Here is an 18,637-nt window from a genome sequence, read left to right as displayed (position 1 = left end):
TCTGCTCAGTGCATCAGGAGGAGGGCAGGTGAGCAGTGTGCCTGCCTGGGTCTGAGCTCACAGCAAAACACCCATTTGCTTTGCCATGCACTGCTGCCAACCCCCCTCTCCACAGCCAGCCTTACCTGATGCTTAAAAGGGAGTTATAATGCTCATTTATCTCTTCTGGGGGGAAAGAAACTCTGTTAATGCAGCCTTTGAATAAGTGCTACCCTGCTCTTTAAATGCTAAAGTTCACTAAAACTCCAGTGATTTATGTGCAGCTTTTGACTGCCAGCACCTGGCAGATGAAGAAACCTACTCAAGCTTCAGTCATAAACAGATAGCATACAATTTAATTTTAATGTGCTCGTTAGTCGTAGCACATTTCAGACATAATTGTGAACGCAACACAAAATTATAGCAAAAAGACAATTTTAATGCTGCTGTAGAAAAAAAGGTTATATGAAGAGTCATATAATGGTGCTTCATTGTCAACAACAAAACAGGGCACAGAGTGCATTACAGTGTCTGTGCTGTTTACATGCCAATATTTTATACATAGATTCTCATATGGTGTCAGCTGTCAGTTACTTCTGCAAATTAACTGCCAAAAATGGAGACGAACAGAATCACTTAGTGTGCTGGTAACCACGGGTTACCTTTCATATGCCTAAAGATAAAGCTGCAGTATGGAATCTTGGGAGAATAATTAGGCAGAACAAAACAGAAAGTTACCAATTGAAATAAAAAGGCATTCTACAATAGGAAATAACAACCAAGAGCGCTTATAAATAAGTAAAAGAGGTTATATCACAGAATGCCTCATAACTTTTTAAGCAAAGTATTACAGTACAAACATTTTAAAGGCTTTATCAATGTTTAGGAAATACAGTACAAGTTTTTCAAATAGATTTAACCCTTTGAGCACTGAGTTTATTTTGAATTTTCTCTTTTTATTTTTTTTATTTTTTTTTTACTAATAAATACCTTTAAAAGTCATGTTGTGCAAAACAGTTAGAATGTATGCCAGGAATGCAGTCCGTGGCTTCTGTTTCTTCAGACAATTTAAAAAAAAAAAGAACAAAAACAAAAGCAAAAAAACTAAACAAATGATTGCAACACTAATAAATATGTATAATTTAAACATGAACCTCTCTTAATATAGATGTACTGTATAGCAAAACAAAGCAAAACATACTTTGCTTTAAGAATAATGTTTCTGAATACTTTATAAATGTTATCTGTGGTATCTTTTATCACATAATTTACAATGTTTGATTGTTAAAGGAAAAACCATTAGATCTAAAAAAAAAAATGAAATATACACTATATATAGGTACAGTTTATACCTGGGTCTTATCAGGTACAAACCCCGCTGCTGCTAAAAATGCTGAAAAAAAAGAAAATGGCATTAACCACAATCACATTTTCCATAAGAGATTTTGAAATCTATACAATATATACATCTATGTTTCAATGTGAAAATTATATTTTTAAATTTCAAGGTGTGAGACACCTCTGCATAAATGGAGGTTCATATCAGTAATCAGAACTAAGCTAGTAGGGGTCTAAAAAAAAAGCATATCCTTACATTTTTACCAAATTAATGCAAAAGTGCTTCAAAGTACTCAGAGGGCTAAAGATTATAGGGTGAGAAATACCAGCACACTTAGGTCACATGAAAAAGTGCACCAGAATTAGTTATAAATGCTTAATTAAACTGTCTGTTAATGCATGCAGCTTGATGCATCAGAGGGATGCACAGCAACTAAATCCAATTTACACAAAGTTCCAAACACTTACCACTGCATTTTAACCTTCATATTTTACCAGTAACAACAGCTGATTATGCACCTCTATTTAAACACTGTACAGTTATACAAAACAGTTCAGCCCAGAGCGACTCTGGAGTTAAAATAAGAACATGTGCCAAGAACTAAACAGTAGCTTTAAGGCGTCTTTGACAGTTTTCCTCAAAGCAAATTACAGTTATTTTAATCAAAAGCAAATGCTACTGCTTCTCTAACTCCGAAACATACAGAAGATGATCCTCTGGTGACTTCCCATGTGTTTTACTAAGATGAAGTTTAACAGCATGCTTGCTTGCAAAAGTCCTGTTACAAAGTTTGCACTGATAAGAAGTTCCGATATCTTCCTCTGGAGAGGATGTCACCAGTTTTTCAGACGGTGACTTTGCTTGTGCTATCTGATTGTTAATCTGTTCACTGGACAGTTTGGACAAGTCTCTTAACCTGAAACCCAGATGCGATTCAAGATGACTGATATAAGTTGAAGGAGTTCTGATCTGTGAAGCACAGTCATTACAAAAGAACACTGGGTGCCCAGTGTCCAAATTTTTAAGGAACTTAGTTCCCCCCGTCCTTCGGAGCTGGTATTTCACATTGGCCAGCCAGTGGCTAATTGTGGTCATTGAGAGTCCCGTAAACCTGGAAATGTGCATTCTTTCTTGAGGGCTCAAGTCTGACATGATGTATTTCCCCTCTGAAGTCTGCCGTAAGCTGGCTGCAAACTGGGCCTGCAATATGAGCAAGTGCTGAGGGTTCCAGTTAGACTGACGTCCCTTCCTTTTCTGAGCTGGTGTACTCTCTTCTGGTTCCTCTATTGTGGTACCATCAATGTCAGATTTCTCAGATATGCTGGAAGGTGTGGAAGATTTTGATGTGTGACTTTCTGTCAGGTTCTTCAGCATATCAGATATATCTGACAAGGCATTCTCGCGTAGCGGCGAGTTTGACATGAATGACACGACTGCAGATGTCTTTGCTGTTGTCACTGTAGATGAAGAAGATGCAGAAGATGTCGATGTGGATGACAAAAGCGCTGAACCCAAAGAGCAGCTTTTGTCACTCTTGCCTTTCGTCAAATCTATGGGTTGGTCATTGTTGACATGATAAAAATAACGGTCTAAGTGGTCTGATTTTTTGGACTGTAGAGGTGGGGTGGCCACTGCAGCCTTTTCTGCCAAACTGTTGCTCATTTTAAAAAGCATGCTCATTGGATCCAGAGCGGGCAAAGATGGCTTTGCTGCCTTGCCAAGGTGAATGTTCATGACAGATTGTAGTGCACTTAATGGATTTACAAATGGCTGTTCGGGAGGGTGGTCAGTGATGATGGCTGTGCTGCTACTTAAAGAGCCTACAATGGATTTCACAGGCTCTTTCCCATTTTCCACAGGTTCTACACTTGGGCTGTCTTTGCAACCATCTCTCTGAGGAACTGGGCTGTTCTGCTGGCTTTTAAAGCCACCATCACTGGGGGGCTCCATCTTAAGGGGTTCACTGACTTCGCTGCTGCACGGCGAAGGCGTCGCACGCTTCAGTGGAGAGAGCTTTCCTTCGGGCTCCTTCATCTTCTCCTCCACTTTAGCCACCTTCTCAGTGACCTTCTTCACCAATTCTTCCATGGCATGAAAGTTTGTTTTTGGCACAGGTGAGGTCTGACTGCTGGGTGGAGACACTAACGGCTGGTTTTTAGTTGGTGACACTAGTTCATTGTTTCCAAACATAGGCTTTAAGGGTGTACTCTTCCCAGATGAGCCCAACGACAACTTCATCATATTAGGCAGCTGGTAGGCAGCATGAATGCTGGGGTAGCCACCCCAGCTCGGTGTGCCATTCTGGGCTTTGTTTATAGCTGATGTAACCGTGTTCTCTAAAGACTTCAATATATCTAATCCCCCCTTAGGGCTCTCTTCTAGGTCATTTTCAGTCAAGTAATGGTATTTTGAGGAGATATCATACTTCTCCTCATCTTCACTTGACTTCTCTTTGTCTTTTATTTTGTCATCAGCAATAACTCTTTCCTTATCTACTTCTTTTTTAATCTCAACATTTAATTTAGGGGAAACACTAGAAGGTGTGTTGGAAGGAGATGTAAAGGTGGTGGCAGCTAGTGGCACAGACTGGACCTTCTCATCCACTAAGGACGTTATTGTCGGTGTGGCTGGGGCTTCTATAATTGGTTTCCCTTTTTTCATGGCAGAGTTAGTGACTTTAATAAAATGTCCCGTCACCATCATGTGAGCTGTGAGCTCCTGCAGGGTGTCATGTGAACTTCCACACTCCATGCACTTCAGAATTTGAGATTTCCTTGCCTCAAAGTGCCAGGCGTAGCTGGCCCCGTTCTGGTGACCGTAGCGGTTATTTGGCGTAATGTAGGGATTGGAGTTCTTTTGAAGTGCATCGTTACTATCTGAGATTGTGGCTTTTGGTGTCCCAGCCGTGGAGTCTGGAGAACTTGGAAGTTCAAGCTCCAGTGATGCTTTCTTTCTAGTAGCTGGGATAATTTTTGCTGCTACAGGTGTAACAGGTTCCTTCAGAGGCACTTTTTGGTAGTGTTTTGTTTTGATCATATGAACACTCAAATCCTGAAGAGATTCAAATGAATGACCACAGTACATACACTTTAGCACTTTCTGGGCATCTTCTTTCCCTTCCATTTCAAGCAAGGAACGTTTGCGAGGTTTGGACCATCTTTTGGGGTTATTGTTATCTGTTTCGTGGTTGTCATCTCGATAATGTCCCGTTTCATTCATGTGCACTGTTAATTCTACTAAAGTATCGTAGGCAGCACTGCAGTCTTTACAGCGGAATTTACTGGCTCCAGTGAATATGGAGCCATAGAGCTTACTGCTCTGTCTGTACAGCTGGACTGTGCTAAAAAGGCTTGGTTCTGGCAGAATTCTGCTCTGAGAAACTTGCTGCAGTGTTTTGGCCATCGCAGTCTGGTGCCAGTCAAAGCTGCCACTTCCACAACTGCTGCTGCTGCTGCTGCTACTGCTGCTGCTACCGTTGTTTTTTTCTGAAATTGGCTGGTGAAGGTTCAGATTGAGATTGGACCAGTAGGAATTCGAGAGGAAGTTATTATACACGGCCTTCATTTGTTCCAAGCTATCAGACACCGTGGAGTCTTCCAGTGGTATGGAAACCTCCTTGCTCTCTTCCTCATTTTTAATGGAGCTGCTCTCAAAGTCTGCCATGCGGTCACTCGTCTCACTGATGTGGGACTCACTGTCCATTTCATGGCTAGAGAACTCAGCTGCTGGAGAGTTTTGGTAGCTTTGGCAGTTCTTACTGAAGTCTTTTTCTGGACATGCATATTTTGCTGAAGGCTCCCCATCAACTGCATTTTCATCAGGTTCCACATCTTCTTCCACCAGCGCTGCTGCTTTTAGTTCGTCTGAAACATAGGCTATTATGAAGAGAAGAAAATACAAGTTAGTTTCTGCTCATCATACTTTTGCCTTAGCCAAAGAAGTGTACTTATTTGTAAAATTAAACAGTTAAAATTTAGTGTTTCTTCAGAGCAAGAAAAAAAATCTGCTCTTCAAACATAATTTGCCACCTTATTCTTCTCAAGGGGCAACAGCTTGAAATTAAAACTAAATTTGAAATTAATGAAGCACATTCTGGAGGTGGCATTCATTTCTAAAGTAATAAATTACTTGTATCAACCTCAGAGACAGCAGTTCCTGTCTGTCAATTAATATGTCTTATGCTTCTCCTACCCCTAATGCATTTCTTAACAGACAGATTCACAATTTAAATTAAGCAAGCATTTTTTGCTCATTACAGTTTTGAGACTCAATCTTTAATAAATATAGAGCACAACAAACATCAAGAATTTCTACAAAGTAAAAAAATTGCCAGTTAAAATAAATTTTAAAAATCAGATTTTTTAAAGTTATCATTATTAGTCATGTCACATTTTAGAAGAGATGGTTAAATGGAAGTGATGTAACCTTTGGAAACAACTCATTCAAAGCAATTTGAGGATATTCTTTATGGGTGTAACAAATGCCCCATTCCCATTTAAACACAACTTCCTCAACAAGAAAGCCCATGCAGAATTATGTCAGGAGCTAGTTCAATGGAATTGGTATGCTGCACTCATTCTTGCTGTATAAATATATACAAGACCTTCCAGTGGACCTTACAAATGTCAAAGTGTTTGCTCTTTAGACTACTTTGTCAATATTTACTCAGCATAAGGTACACGGACACCCAACAGGGATCCTGGCTTTTTTTCCCCTCAGGTAATGCAACTGGTGATGTAAATCTAAGATTCTCCTCTTGATTAGGACAGTTGGCAACTGACAGTAAACAATTTTTTTTTTCCATGGTGCTTCTGTTTTACATTTACTAAGTCTACCTAAGTTTTTCCTTTATGCAAGAAAATTATGGAAACATTAAAAAAAAGGAATCATTAACTAATCAAAATTATCTATGTAATGCATTAATTTGCAGGAAAGCAAAAATAGAATATGACTCTCTTCAGTGGAATTTAAAATCTCTCACAAAGATAATTATAAACTGAAAAAATTCCCATTTTCAGTATACTCTGTGGTTAAAGACACCTGACATTTGACCTTCTCTGCAACACATCTGGAAAATGTAGGGTATTTGTATCTTGAACAACCTATAGCTTGTTTCTTCAGGCAACAGTGCAGAGCAGGTAGCAGTTTACACCCCAAAAAGCCCTGCTTTAACCAACAGACTGAAAAATGTAGAACACTAAAGTAGGTATCACACACACAGTATTAAACCTTGCAAACTTCTTTCAGGGAAAATATGTTTAAACGTTATCAGAAAACCACAAGAGACAAAACAACTGTTAAAGTGACAATGAAATCAGACTTTTAGTTTCACATGGAGTATTTCTTCGTTCAGTTAGGTAACACAAAATATTCACTACTGTTCTTCCACATGGATGAATGGTAGCAAATCTTCCTCCAAGCATGTAAAGTTATAATGTGATCCTCAGAACACAAGTTAAACCTTTGAAAGCACAAACATATCACATAAAAGCAACACATAATAATGATCGATTATTTCAGTTCAGATAAATCCAATGCAGAAAATTCAAGCAGCAAGGGTCCTTTTTTTTTTTAATTTTGGGAGCACAGAGTTTGAAAGAATTATGTCATAAAATTTTATCATAAGATGCTGGTACAAAGATCAGACTTTGGAAGCAAGTATACCAATGTAATGAAATAGAAGTGTTCTGTTTTACTCTATCTTATGCTTTTCCAAAATATTTTGAAAAAAAAAAGTATTATTATTTTATGTATATCAAAGACTCAGCAGCAACTTGAAATAAGGTTCAGCTCTGTCTTGCAAATACTTGCAACAAAACCAATACATAGAATCGAAAAAGGTGGATTTTCAGAGCTTTAGCACAGGAGACCAAAGCAGTTCAAATTGTTCTCTAAAGCTGAAAAATTTTGGATAACTATTGATAATGTGCAGACAAGTGATTGTTAACTGCTTCCCTCTCAACCACACCAAATCCTGCTGAATAAGGAAGGATGGAAGGAAGGAATCATGGCATAAAACCTCTGACTTGGAAGCAAATGCAATACCCCTTTCCTATTCCACCCTTGTGGAAACAGCTCTTCTTTTACAACTCCCGTTTCTTTGCCTCTGATTTGAAACTGCAGAATAATTTCCTTTTCAGAAAGTAAAGAACACCCAGAGTTCTCCCCACACTAGCTGCCCCCACTGTCCCCTGCAGGCTGGGGTGAGTGTACCTGTCTGTGGTTTTCCCTGGCTGCTGAGCACCTGCCTGAGTGTGTGCCACCCATTCCCAGCACCACCTCACACTCCAAACCCAAGGGCTCCATCCCTGCCCACCATGGAATGCCCTCCTTGGAGCCACTGCTCACCAACACAGCCAGGGGGCACAGAACCAACTCCCCAATTAGTGTGGTATTCTTTACATTTTTATTTCTCTTACTGCTGAACTCTTATGAATTTTGTTTGAACTGAAAGACTTGTCACATTCACAGCTTTTTTAGAGAGTGACTTTTACATTAGGGAAAACCTCCAGCATGCAGCTCATTTAAATGTAAATCTATTTACCTTTCATGCTTTCTTTGCCCTTTTCACCAACTATCAAGCATATTTGCGTGTTAACCAGGAGCTGCCTCCTCTATAGCTGTTCCCCTTCCTGAGCTCAAGTTGTGAAGCCAACTTGTGACATCAGTCTTTGATCCAGAAATGCAGGAAATGAGGCACAAACGACAGTGTGGAATTTAACCCAGCAATCTGCAACTTCGAAAAAGTGACAGCTCCAAGGGCTCCTTCTGCTCCTTCCCCTGCACAGAGGAGAGCAGGGATGGAACCTGGTCTAGTGAAGGGTCCCTGCCCCACCACACCTTGCTCAGGGCAAGAAATGGTCAGTATGAGCACAGGGGAAGGTAACAGCCTCACTGCACCAGGCCCACAGCAAAGACATTTCTTACTTGGTGAAGTACCCACAGGAAAAGCAAAGAGACTGTGAAAGGAGAGAATAAAATCAGGAGGAGATGGTAAAAGGGTTTTCCACTGTGTTCACTGCCTGGAGGACAGAGTGTTTATAAGAAGCACTGTCACCAGCTCATCCTTACTTAGCCATTACTCTATTTTGTAAAAAAAAAACCCACAAAAAAACCAAAAAAGACTCGTAGTTTGATATTTTTCAAGTGTAGAATAAATGTTTGAACAGCAGGGCATCTGTAAAACTGTTCTTCAATGCCTTAACAGCAAAGTCTGAGGGGAAAAGAAACAACTTTAAAGGCAATTCTAGTGGCAGAAGTTAATAAAAGTGGAAATGAAAGAAATTAGGCAGTTCGGGGTTTTGTTTTTCCAGAGAAAAAGGACCAAAAAAATCCCAGTTCTCAGAGCAGTGTTTAGTTTACATCTCACAGGGCACCATAACCCACAGGAAATTGCCTGCAAATTGAGCAGTGGTGTCACTGTGACACAGTATCTGACAAAAAGTGGAAAGCTGTTGCCTGGCATGGCACTCAAGTTTCTAGAGAAGAGGATATCAAAGGGGTTCAGAAACATCTTGCGGGTACAGCCATAGAGAGGTTGGGAAGAGACAGTTCCCTCATTAATATTTGTTGTAATTATTAACTGAAGTGCTAGGTAACAATGAAATTAACACATTTGATACCAATATGTAACAGTAAGCTGTGGTATAATGCAATTCATTTCCACACAAGAGAGAATTACCTTCATAACTGAGCTATGGATCATTTCTTTGCCAGTGGAAATAAATTGTGATCCATCACTGTCCAAAATGATCTACATATTGCATAGACAGTAATAAACTCATGTACCTGGCTCTGCACAGACACCAGGGATCTGCTGCACGAGAGCAGAGAGGCACCAGCAGCCTCTCCACAGAGGCTCCAGAGGCTCAGGAAGCCCCCATGGAGCCAAACCAGCTGTGCCAGCCGATCCCCTGGGCTCACCAGGGTGTCCCAGCCGATCCCCTGGGCTCACCAGGGTGTGCCAGCTGATCCCCTGTGCTCACCAGGGTGTCCCAGCCGATCCCCTGGGCTCACCAGGCTGTGCCAGCTGATCCCCTGGGCTCACCAGGGTGTGCCAGCTGATCCCCTGTGCTCACCAGGCTGTGCCAGCTGATCCCCTGGGCTCACCAGGCTGTGCCAGCTGATCCCCTGGGCTCACCAGGGTGTGCCAGCTGATCCCCTGGGCTCACCAGGGTGTGCCAGCTGATCCCCTGTGCTCACCAGGGTGTCCCAGCTGATCTCCTGGGCTCACCAGGGTGTGCCAGCTGATCCCCTGGGCTCACCAGGCTGTGCCAGCTGATCCCCTGGGCTCACCAGGCTGTGCCAGCTGATGTCCTGGGCTCACCAGGGTGTGCCAGCTGATGTCCTGGGCTCACCAGGGTGTGCCAGCCGATCCCCTGTGCTCACCAGGCTGTGCCAGCTGATGTCCTGGGCTCACCAGGCTGTCCCAGCTGATCCCCTGGGCTCACCAGGGTGTGCCAGCTGATCTCCTGGGCTCACCAGGGTGTCCCAGCTGATCCCCTGGGCTCACCAGGCTGTGCCAGCTGATCCCCTGGGCTCACCAGGCTGTGCCAGCTGATCCCCTGGGCTCACCAGGATGTCCCAGCTGATCTCCTGGGCTCACCAGGCTGTGCCAGCTGATCCCCTGTGCTCACCAGGCTGTGCCAGCTGATGTCCCGGGCTCACCAGGCTGTGCCAGCTGATCCCCTGTGCTCACCAGCACCACAGCTGCACCTCCAACCCCACTGCCAGAGGTGCTCTTCAGCAGAACCAGCAAAAACAGTGTGTGCTTGTCACAGAATTCACAGAATCACTGGGTGGGAAGAGACCTCAAGAGTCCAACCCAGCCCCAACCCCTCAACTAAACCCTGGCACCCAGTGCCACATCCAGGCTTTGTTAAACACACCCAGGGATGGGGACTCCACCACCTCGTAGGCAGAACATTCCAGAACTTTATCACCCTTCTGTAAAAAACTTTTTCCTAATGTCCAACCTGTATTTCCCTTGGCACAGCTTGAGGCTGTGTGCTCTGGTTGTGTCAGTGCTCCTGGAGAAGGAGCCCAGCCCCAGCTGAGCACAGGCACCTTTCAGGAGCTGCAGAGAGTGATGGGGGCACCCCTGAGTCTCCTTTTCTCCAGGCTTGTCATCCCCTCCATGGCAACACCCCCTCAGTGAGTGGCTGGACACACATCTCCTTGAGATTGTTTGGAAATACAAGACCACAGCACTAAAGGTGTATTTTACTGTTCTCCAAAATCCAATTATATGCACAATTTTTTCCCTCATTTCCTGAAAAATACAGCTGAAGCCATATATTTTGGCTTGGATGTATCCAAATATTTCATCCAAATATTTCATTTCAATACTTTTGAAATTTCTTGTTTTAATTCTGTTTTTTCTTGCCAAAATTTTTTCTTTTGTTTTAATTAGCTCACTGGGGGTATATTTAAACTAGTATATATGCTGTTGTCTTGAAAAGGAACAAAACATTCCAATATTCTTCTCACATGAAAAACACTCAGCTACAAAAGTTTATCAAAACCATTCAGTTTCTTGGAAGTATTTTTGCTTTAACCAAATGGCTTTCTATTAAAAAAAAATTAGATCATCTTAGTTATGCATCATTCAAAATCATCAATTAATACTAAGAGTCATCTTCCAAAGCATTTTTATTGATTTCATTGGGAAAAGAAACTTCTCAATCCTTAAAGAACCTGAGCCTGTCTACATTTCACACTTGAAAAAAAAAATAACAGCAGAATGGGATCAGGAGCAGAAATGCTCCTAATGCTTACAGGATCAATATAATATTCCCAGTAAAAAATAAAGAAGGGAAAAGGATCATAGTAGGTTATAAAGTGGAGCAGTGAGTAGGATTCTGCCAGAGGAAGTCCCTCTGCACCCTGACCCTCACTCCCCATTCCATGGCACTGCACAAGAGGTGGCTCCTGTCACTGCCCCTGCTGCTGGCAGTGCACAGCCTTTTTCTGAACACTTGTCCCATTCTGTTTTACATCAGACACCAGCCACCTGAGAAATGAACAGAATATTTTTTAAATATTTAAGTAATCTTTGAAAAAAACCTCAGAGTTCCCAGTTTTGGTGGGACCATTTGGAGTTAAGAGGCAGCTGAGTCCCAACACCAGTGCAAAGAAAGCCAAAGAGGAACAGCAGCATGGAGATGATCTGACTGTGCCAATGAACCTTATTCACAAAATTAATGAGCAGAGGCAAGAGAAAACCAGCTCTGTGGATGGAGTCAATCAAAGACCTAATGCAAATGAAGGCATATAAAAGAGTTATATTAGTCTGTTAGAAACCTCCCACTCCACAGGCCTTCCACTCACAGCAAGAAAGGCAAACATTTCACCCACAACATGAGCTATTTCTATACTGAGACTAACTGTTAATTCCCATGTAACTGAAATTGTATTTGAGACTTCTCTCCTTGGCAGAGATGTTCACATTTTCCTCATTAGGCAGTCAGGATGGGAGGCAGGAGTGACTGCCCTGTTTACAAGAGTGGCAAATGACAACAGTCTCTAAACGGGCATGGCAATACTGATTACCCAGCACCTTGACAGGGACATTATTCCTGTTAGAAAGGTCAAAGGTTCTGTTTCATAGAGGCAAGACTGTCTATTATGGGAGAGAAATGTTATTTCCAAGTGAAGAGGTCAGCACTTCTCTCTCACGTCGGCTCAAGTCCCTGGTACCTCGCACCGGAGCGCGAGCCCACTGCAAGACGGATTATTCTGCCCACTGGCAAGGTCAAGAATATTAATTTTGAACGTGTTAATTTGATGTGATGTGCATGATTAATGCTTGTTTAGCTGGATTTTTTGTGTGTTGATAAATCTGCAGCCTTTTCATGCCATTGAGAGTCCCTGGGAAGTGGTGTGGAGGGATGTGACATAGGATGTCAATCGGATGGGTGGCTGTCATTAGGCACTAAAAACTTTGAAGTGTATTTTGTTTGTTCCTTCATGAAAATACTGCAGCTGTCTGCCACAGAGAGCTCAGAAATAGGCCAGAGGAAGCTAGCCAGCTGCTCTGATTCAGCATCCTGGACTGGTATTACATTTGGAAAGACTTCAGAGAGGCCAAATCAACTGTAAGTGCTAAGAGATGAGAATTACATGGACAAGGACACACAGTGAAGAGATGATAACAAGGAATTAGTTTATATGTCATTACAGTGTGGGCTACCTAAGCACAGAACAAAGCAATTTTACATCAGGCACCTTTTCCTCATGTCACTGTATTCCAAACTCCCCTGGGTTCTGTGCAGTTTAAAGGAAGTACAGGACTCAGGTCTCCCATTCACTTTAGACTTTACAGAGCCACAAGAAAAGTGTCACACAGACCACTCACAAATGAAGAGAGAAAACATTCAAAAACTGCTATGAATTCTGATAAGGGAGGCATTCTTTTTTTCTGAAAATAAACACTATTTAGATGTTTCTTAACTGACAAAGTGAAAACCTCACATTTATGTATTATCTCCTTCACTAAATATAGACCTGAAAAAACAGCATACCCTACTATAAAATGATGACTTAGAAACAACTTAGAACTATTGGACAGCATCATTTAACTGAGGTGTTTAATTATATGCACATTATAAAAAAAAAGCTAAAAGCTTCAATGACTGCTTTATTTTTCACATCAGCCCTGTGGAAGAAACATTCTTATCCACAGTTTACAGCTGAAAACCTGGAAAGAAGTTAAAAGTCAATTGTCTAGTGCTAGACAAGAAGACAAGTGAAGGAGCCTGTTACTCCTGTAGGTTAATATATATAATTCTGCTATTTACACAAAACATGGGAAGATGGCTTAAGTTTGTTCTGTTCCTATGTTTCCTCACAGTGTGTTTATGTGAATACAATATATGTGTATAATTGAAAGTAATTGCCAGTTTTCAGCTGAAACAATAATTTCACCCAGTGAAATGCCCACAGGTGCAGGTGCTCAGCAGAGCCCAGAGCCTGTGGTTACAGCCAGGCTGCTGGGATCCAGTGGATGCTGAACCTGCAGGCTGCCAGCAAACTTCCTTTCACAGTGGGGAAAACAGGGAAGGTTTCTGAAGTGTTGTCAGGACTCTCCTGTGAAGAGCTCTGTGCTCCCAGCACACAGCAGGACTCGGGTACACTGTGACACCCACTCTGTGCTGGAGATGGAACATGAGGGATGATGCTTCTCTCCTCCAAAACTGCACTCTGCCTTGGTTTCTCCCTGGGGCCTAAACTCCCTGAAGTCAACGTGCTCAGCAGGGTTTTTCTACAACCTGCTCAAATTACTCACCCTTGAAGCACAGCACCACTGTTTCCTGATGTGGAGAGGAGCCCTGATCCCAACACACTGCAGTGTGCTCTTCTGTGGGTAGGGCTGCACAAGGATTAGTGTGAAATCTGCCTTGCTTGAAGAGTTCACCTGCCACCTTCTACAAGAGTTTTTTGACAAGAAGGGATCCAAACATTAAAAAGCCTTGGTTGAGAACCAAGGTCCAAGTTACTCTTAATGAACAAAATCGCATTGATTTCTAGAGACTTTCTTCAGGTATCATTCTCGTTCAGCCAAGGGTGAATGACATGCTTATGAGAAACTTCATAAGAGCAAGAGTTCAGAGCCTTTCTGGCCAGGAAGAAACAGAGTTTTAAGAGGTTTGACCTAAATTTGCAGTCACACACACACACACACAATACAACTGGCTGCCTAAAGCACCACAGCTGGGGAACCATTGATGTTCCACTGTGTGTGCCCATAGATGGGAACCAGAAGCAAGGCAGGGCTGACAGTAATCCAGTGCAAAGGCTGAGAAAGGTTATGGACTGTCACAATGACAGAAGGACCTTCCTTGCTATGGTGTTTTGTGGAATCCATCTCCTTTCCCCTTTGTACTCTGGGGGAGTAGAGATTTGAACAGCTCCTATGGGCATATGCCTGGAATTTGTGTCTGATTCTGCTGAAAAAGGAGGAAAAAAACCTTCTTGGCCTCCCTGCCACCATAAAACCAGCCTTTCACAAGCACCACTAGAGCCAGACCAAGGAGGCAAATGAGCAGCAGAGACTGGGAGCACCCAGTGGGAATTCTCAACTGCTCCTCAGTTTGATTCAGTCCAGGGTCTTGTGATCCCATTTTATCAACATTCCTGTAGTACCCTCCTCTTCCTCCCCTCCACCTTCCCTGGGAAAAGCTGCTCTTCCTCCAACTGCACCAAAGTTACAAATGAACACCATTCCAAGGAGCATGAAGTTCCTCACTGTCCATGGGGCAGTCAAGGGTCAGCTACCCAGCCACAAAGGGGAAACACCACCAGGGATTGGGGAACCAGCACAGGATGGTGAAGTATCAGCTCACAAGCAGCCCCAGAGTTTCAAAACTTTCACATAAACATCATCAATTCAATGACCAAGCACATTACTAACAGGAAAAACCCCCACCTATATTTGCTGTATAAATAATTCAACATGAATAAATGTAATCCACTCATAAGTTAGACAAAAGTGGCTTTTCCCTGGTTTCCAAGGCAGTTGCTTGGTGTGAAGTACTACAGACTTGCCTGAGTCCCACTCCATGCGAGCACACATGACGGTGGGAGTCAGTGAAACAGCAGTTCAGCAGCAGAGAAAAAAGCCTCATGTTACACTTGACCCTAATTGTTCTTTGGACTCTGTAGAATTTTTCTAAGCACAGAATTACTGTTTCCTTAAATGGACAAAAATATTTACCAGAACATTCAAAGAAAAAACAAGTGTTTGTTTTGGGGGCTGTTTTCTTTTTTAGTTAAGTCACTGTCAACATCCTGGCAAGATGAAGCCAAATTCTCTGTATGAATTGGTACCAAAATACAGAGTGACACAATCTCTGCTTGATACCAGACATTTGGGTGGCATCTTTTAATCACTGAAAAGCACACAGGGCATTCCACAAACTAATACAAGATTCACAGCCAACTCTGGGATAAGCAGCCATGAGCATAGAAGTTCTCAATATGGCTCTAATAGCTCGTAATTATTATAATCCTTCACTGAGCAAACAGATGTTGTAAGGGAACTTCAGTTTCTTCAAATGCAGTAATCAAACCATTCTGCTTCTGCCCTGCCTCTTCTCAGCAAATGCTTTGTATAGTGGAGTGGAAATAGCAAATGTAGTGACAAAATGACCATTTAATTGTCACAGAAATCTGTTTCTGAACAAAACTGATGTTGTCATTTCTCTTTATGCACATTTCTCAGTCTTCTGCTATGGTTTAGAGGGTTTTTTTACACCAAGAAAAAATCTTGCACCTTACTTTCTGTAATCTTCCCACATATCTGGCTGTTCCTAATTTGTCCACATCTTACAAGTTTTACAGTAACTAGAATCTGGGGCTGTTATTTGTGTTTAGCTGTACTAATCATACACACACATCTCTGGAGCTGCCACCTTCGCTGCGAAATTTTTAAAAACCAAGTTTTCACCTAAAACGCTTCAGTACATTACAGTGAGTCATTCTACTTGGTGATTTATTTGTAAATAATCGTGCCTACTTAAGACATTCAGAATGTACCAAAAGACCTTCAGCCTGATCCTTCATTTTGTTGCAAACTTGCATCTCCCATTGAAGGCCTTTCTACAGTAGCTTCAATAGCTATTTTGGCTGCAGTGCCTCCTTACAATAAACTCTATACATCTGTATGAATGGTATAGTAGAAATCCAAATGATTTCAATCACAATTTCAGCTATTGTGAACTCGTGCTTATAATGAAGTTCCTCTATTAAGAAAGGAGCTCAGTGTGGGCCAACAAAGCTTTGTGTTCTTTCACAGTTGCTATTCAGCCCTCATTTAAGAAAAACAACTATTGACTGCAATATGAATCTTAGGACTTGAAACAAGCAGAGATTCTCAGGATTACCTCTACAAGATGGCCCCTGCTTTTTTTTTTTTGTATGTGGAGCAAAAAGAAGCACTGAATATTCATTTCACTCATTTGCTAACTATACTAATGTACACTGGTGTAAATGAGTCTCTATCTACCAGTACCTATTGAACAGAAGGGTGTTTCAATAGGTGGGGTTTGCTATAATGCCACACTAAGATAATGTGCTAGAAACAAATGGTTCACTGATTCCTGAATAGAAAATTTGCTGGAAAACCCTGAGAACTAGGAGACGAGGGGGAGGGGATTAAAATGTCGCTTCAGAGCCACCAACCAAACTCCTGTCATTTTTAAAAGATGTTCCCGTGGCACAGTATGAATAGTTTATAGCCATGATTGTGAACATTCAATGTCATATAAGAAAAGACACTTGTCAAGAGCCTTTCCCTTACCAGCACCCTCATCATGACCTGTGTTAATGAAGTTAATTGAATTTAAGATCAATAATGGTTAATTATTGCAATTTGACATTCTGAGATAAATGGCTTTAAGACAGAGAAATGTGTGTGTATGTGAATTCTCTCCAAAGAAGGTGAACACATTACAGCCTAAGAGGGATCACACAGTCCTTCCATTGATCCTGGTACAATCTGATCGACCTAATCCTCTGATGAATGTGGGCTTTTCACAGCTACAAGTAAATGTTCTACAAGACTACTCTAACCCTTGTCACTGACCAAATCTATATGAGCTGTACACTAGAAATCTATTGAGATAGATTAAAGAACTGCTGTAGAAACAAGAGATGCTTCAATAAAGATGAAGGTTTATTATATTGACTATTAATGTTACATGCAGTATGTAATTATGAATGCTTATGGATCATAAGAGTTTAATTTTGGTCAGTCAGATGTAAATGATCATAACTGAACAATAGTATTAAAATTAAAAAGTAACAGATTAAAAAAATCCAACAAGCATGTTGAATTTGATGACTTAAGAGTGAATGCTCAGTAAGAGAGAGATTTTAAAATCATCCTTGAAATGTGCATGAAAATGCTCACAGACAGGTATTTATTTCACTCATCAACCTACTTCATTTAGGGTTTTTTAAGTTTACTTTCACAATAGTTCCTCAACAGGAAGACGTTTTTCAAACGTGTTAGTAATGATATTCTTACATGCATACTGAACAAGTTAAATGACCACTTACAAGATTTATAATGACAAAGTAAATGTCAAGGAAAAAGTATTACTGATTGCAGAGCACTGACAATAAAAAGCAGCTGAAGAGTTCTGTCAAAATGTAAGATTATGCAAAAACACTATTGAGAACACTGCTAATCATCTGCTCTTGTCAATTACTTGAAGGGTATCTGACAGCATATTTACATTAAACACATTTCAGTAGTGAAATCCTTAATGCTGTATCAGAATATTTTCATTATTATTAGAAATCCTTTAAAAGTCCTTTTGCAGCAGAGCATTGTAACAGAAATGATGTAATATCTCTCTCTGTATCAGGTAGGGGTTTCTATTTCATGCTAATACAGCTACATAACATTTGAAATAATACAACCAAAGACTGAATATACATGTAAGATGGCAATCCCTGTGTTCCTGTATTCAGTGCAGGTATTTTCAAGAAACAGCTTTGCAGGAGTCTCAAACTAAAGGCAAACTGATGATCTGTCTTTGTCTGGCCATTCTTTTAGCCTTTTATTACTCCTGTGACTGCACTTTGTCATGGCAAAGGACATTATCAAGCCGACATTTTTTTCTAAATCTCTGATTGTGACTTGCAATTCAACTGCTTTAGGAGGAGACACATTAGCTACCAATGCCTTCACCTGCTGGAGAAACTTATTTTAGTTATGTCTGTCTTATACTTCATGGAACCCTTCCTCCAAAATAGAGAAATAAACGAAATGTAATGAAAATGAAATGTTGATCCTTTCCATGCTTCAGCAGGCGTTACTAAAAAAGCACACGTAACCCTGTTTGATGTGGAAAACAGTAAGCATGCATAAAAATGGACAGAGAGGATGCATGAGCTGCCTTTCAGGAGGAATTCATCTGGGCTTAGAGAAAAAGAAGGAAAATAAGCCCCGATCACGACTTGCAGGATCAATTTATGGTTTTTCCACCACCTTCCACCACTTTTGCTGCAGATGCATACCTAAACTCAGTTTGTAAAAAGGAGAGCAGAGCCCTGATCCTCCCAATGCTTCTGAAGAACTACAGATTTTCAGACAAAACCACCACTAAGCAGCACTAAGCTGGCAGAAAGCTCAGGGTCAGGGTGAGGTTCTGTCCTGATTCAGGTAAGGGGCACCACTCGTCACTCCCTCTTCAGTCAAGGACAAGGGTGAGCTCTGCACTAACCCAGCCCCTAGGTGAGATCACTCGGTGTGTCAGGAGTGCCACACACACCCGTGCACACACCTGCAGCAGTGCTGGAAAGCTGGGGAGG

General features: G+C 41.5%; 1 protein-coding gene across 7 annotated transcripts in view; it reads right to left on the bottom strand.

Moving 5' to 3' along the window:
- Positions 1-307: 307 nt before the first annotated feature.
- The window catches only part of TSHZ3 (teashirt zinc finger homeobox 3), a 67,772-nt gene continuing 49,442 nt past the window's right edge, over positions 308-18,637 (bottom strand). For all 7 annotated transcript variants that reach the window (XM_077185047.1, XM_077185051.1, XM_077185049.1 and 4 more), the window contains one exon: positions 308-5,193. In XM_077185047.1, coding sequence (XP_077041162.1) covers positions 1,994-5,193 — 3,200 coding nt within the window. In that variant the 3' untranslated portion in view covers positions 308-1,993. The remainder of the gene's footprint in view (positions 5,194-18,637) is intronic.

This window comes from Agelaius phoeniceus, chromosome 12, assembly GCF_051311805.1.
Source record: "Agelaius phoeniceus isolate bAgePho1 chromosome 12, bAgePho1.hap1, whole genome shotgun sequence".
NCBI classification, from domain to species: Eukaryota; Metazoa; Chordata; class Aves; order Passeriformes; family Icteridae; genus Agelaius; species Agelaius phoeniceus.
This window is presented reverse-complemented; position numbering and strand designations above follow the sequence as displayed.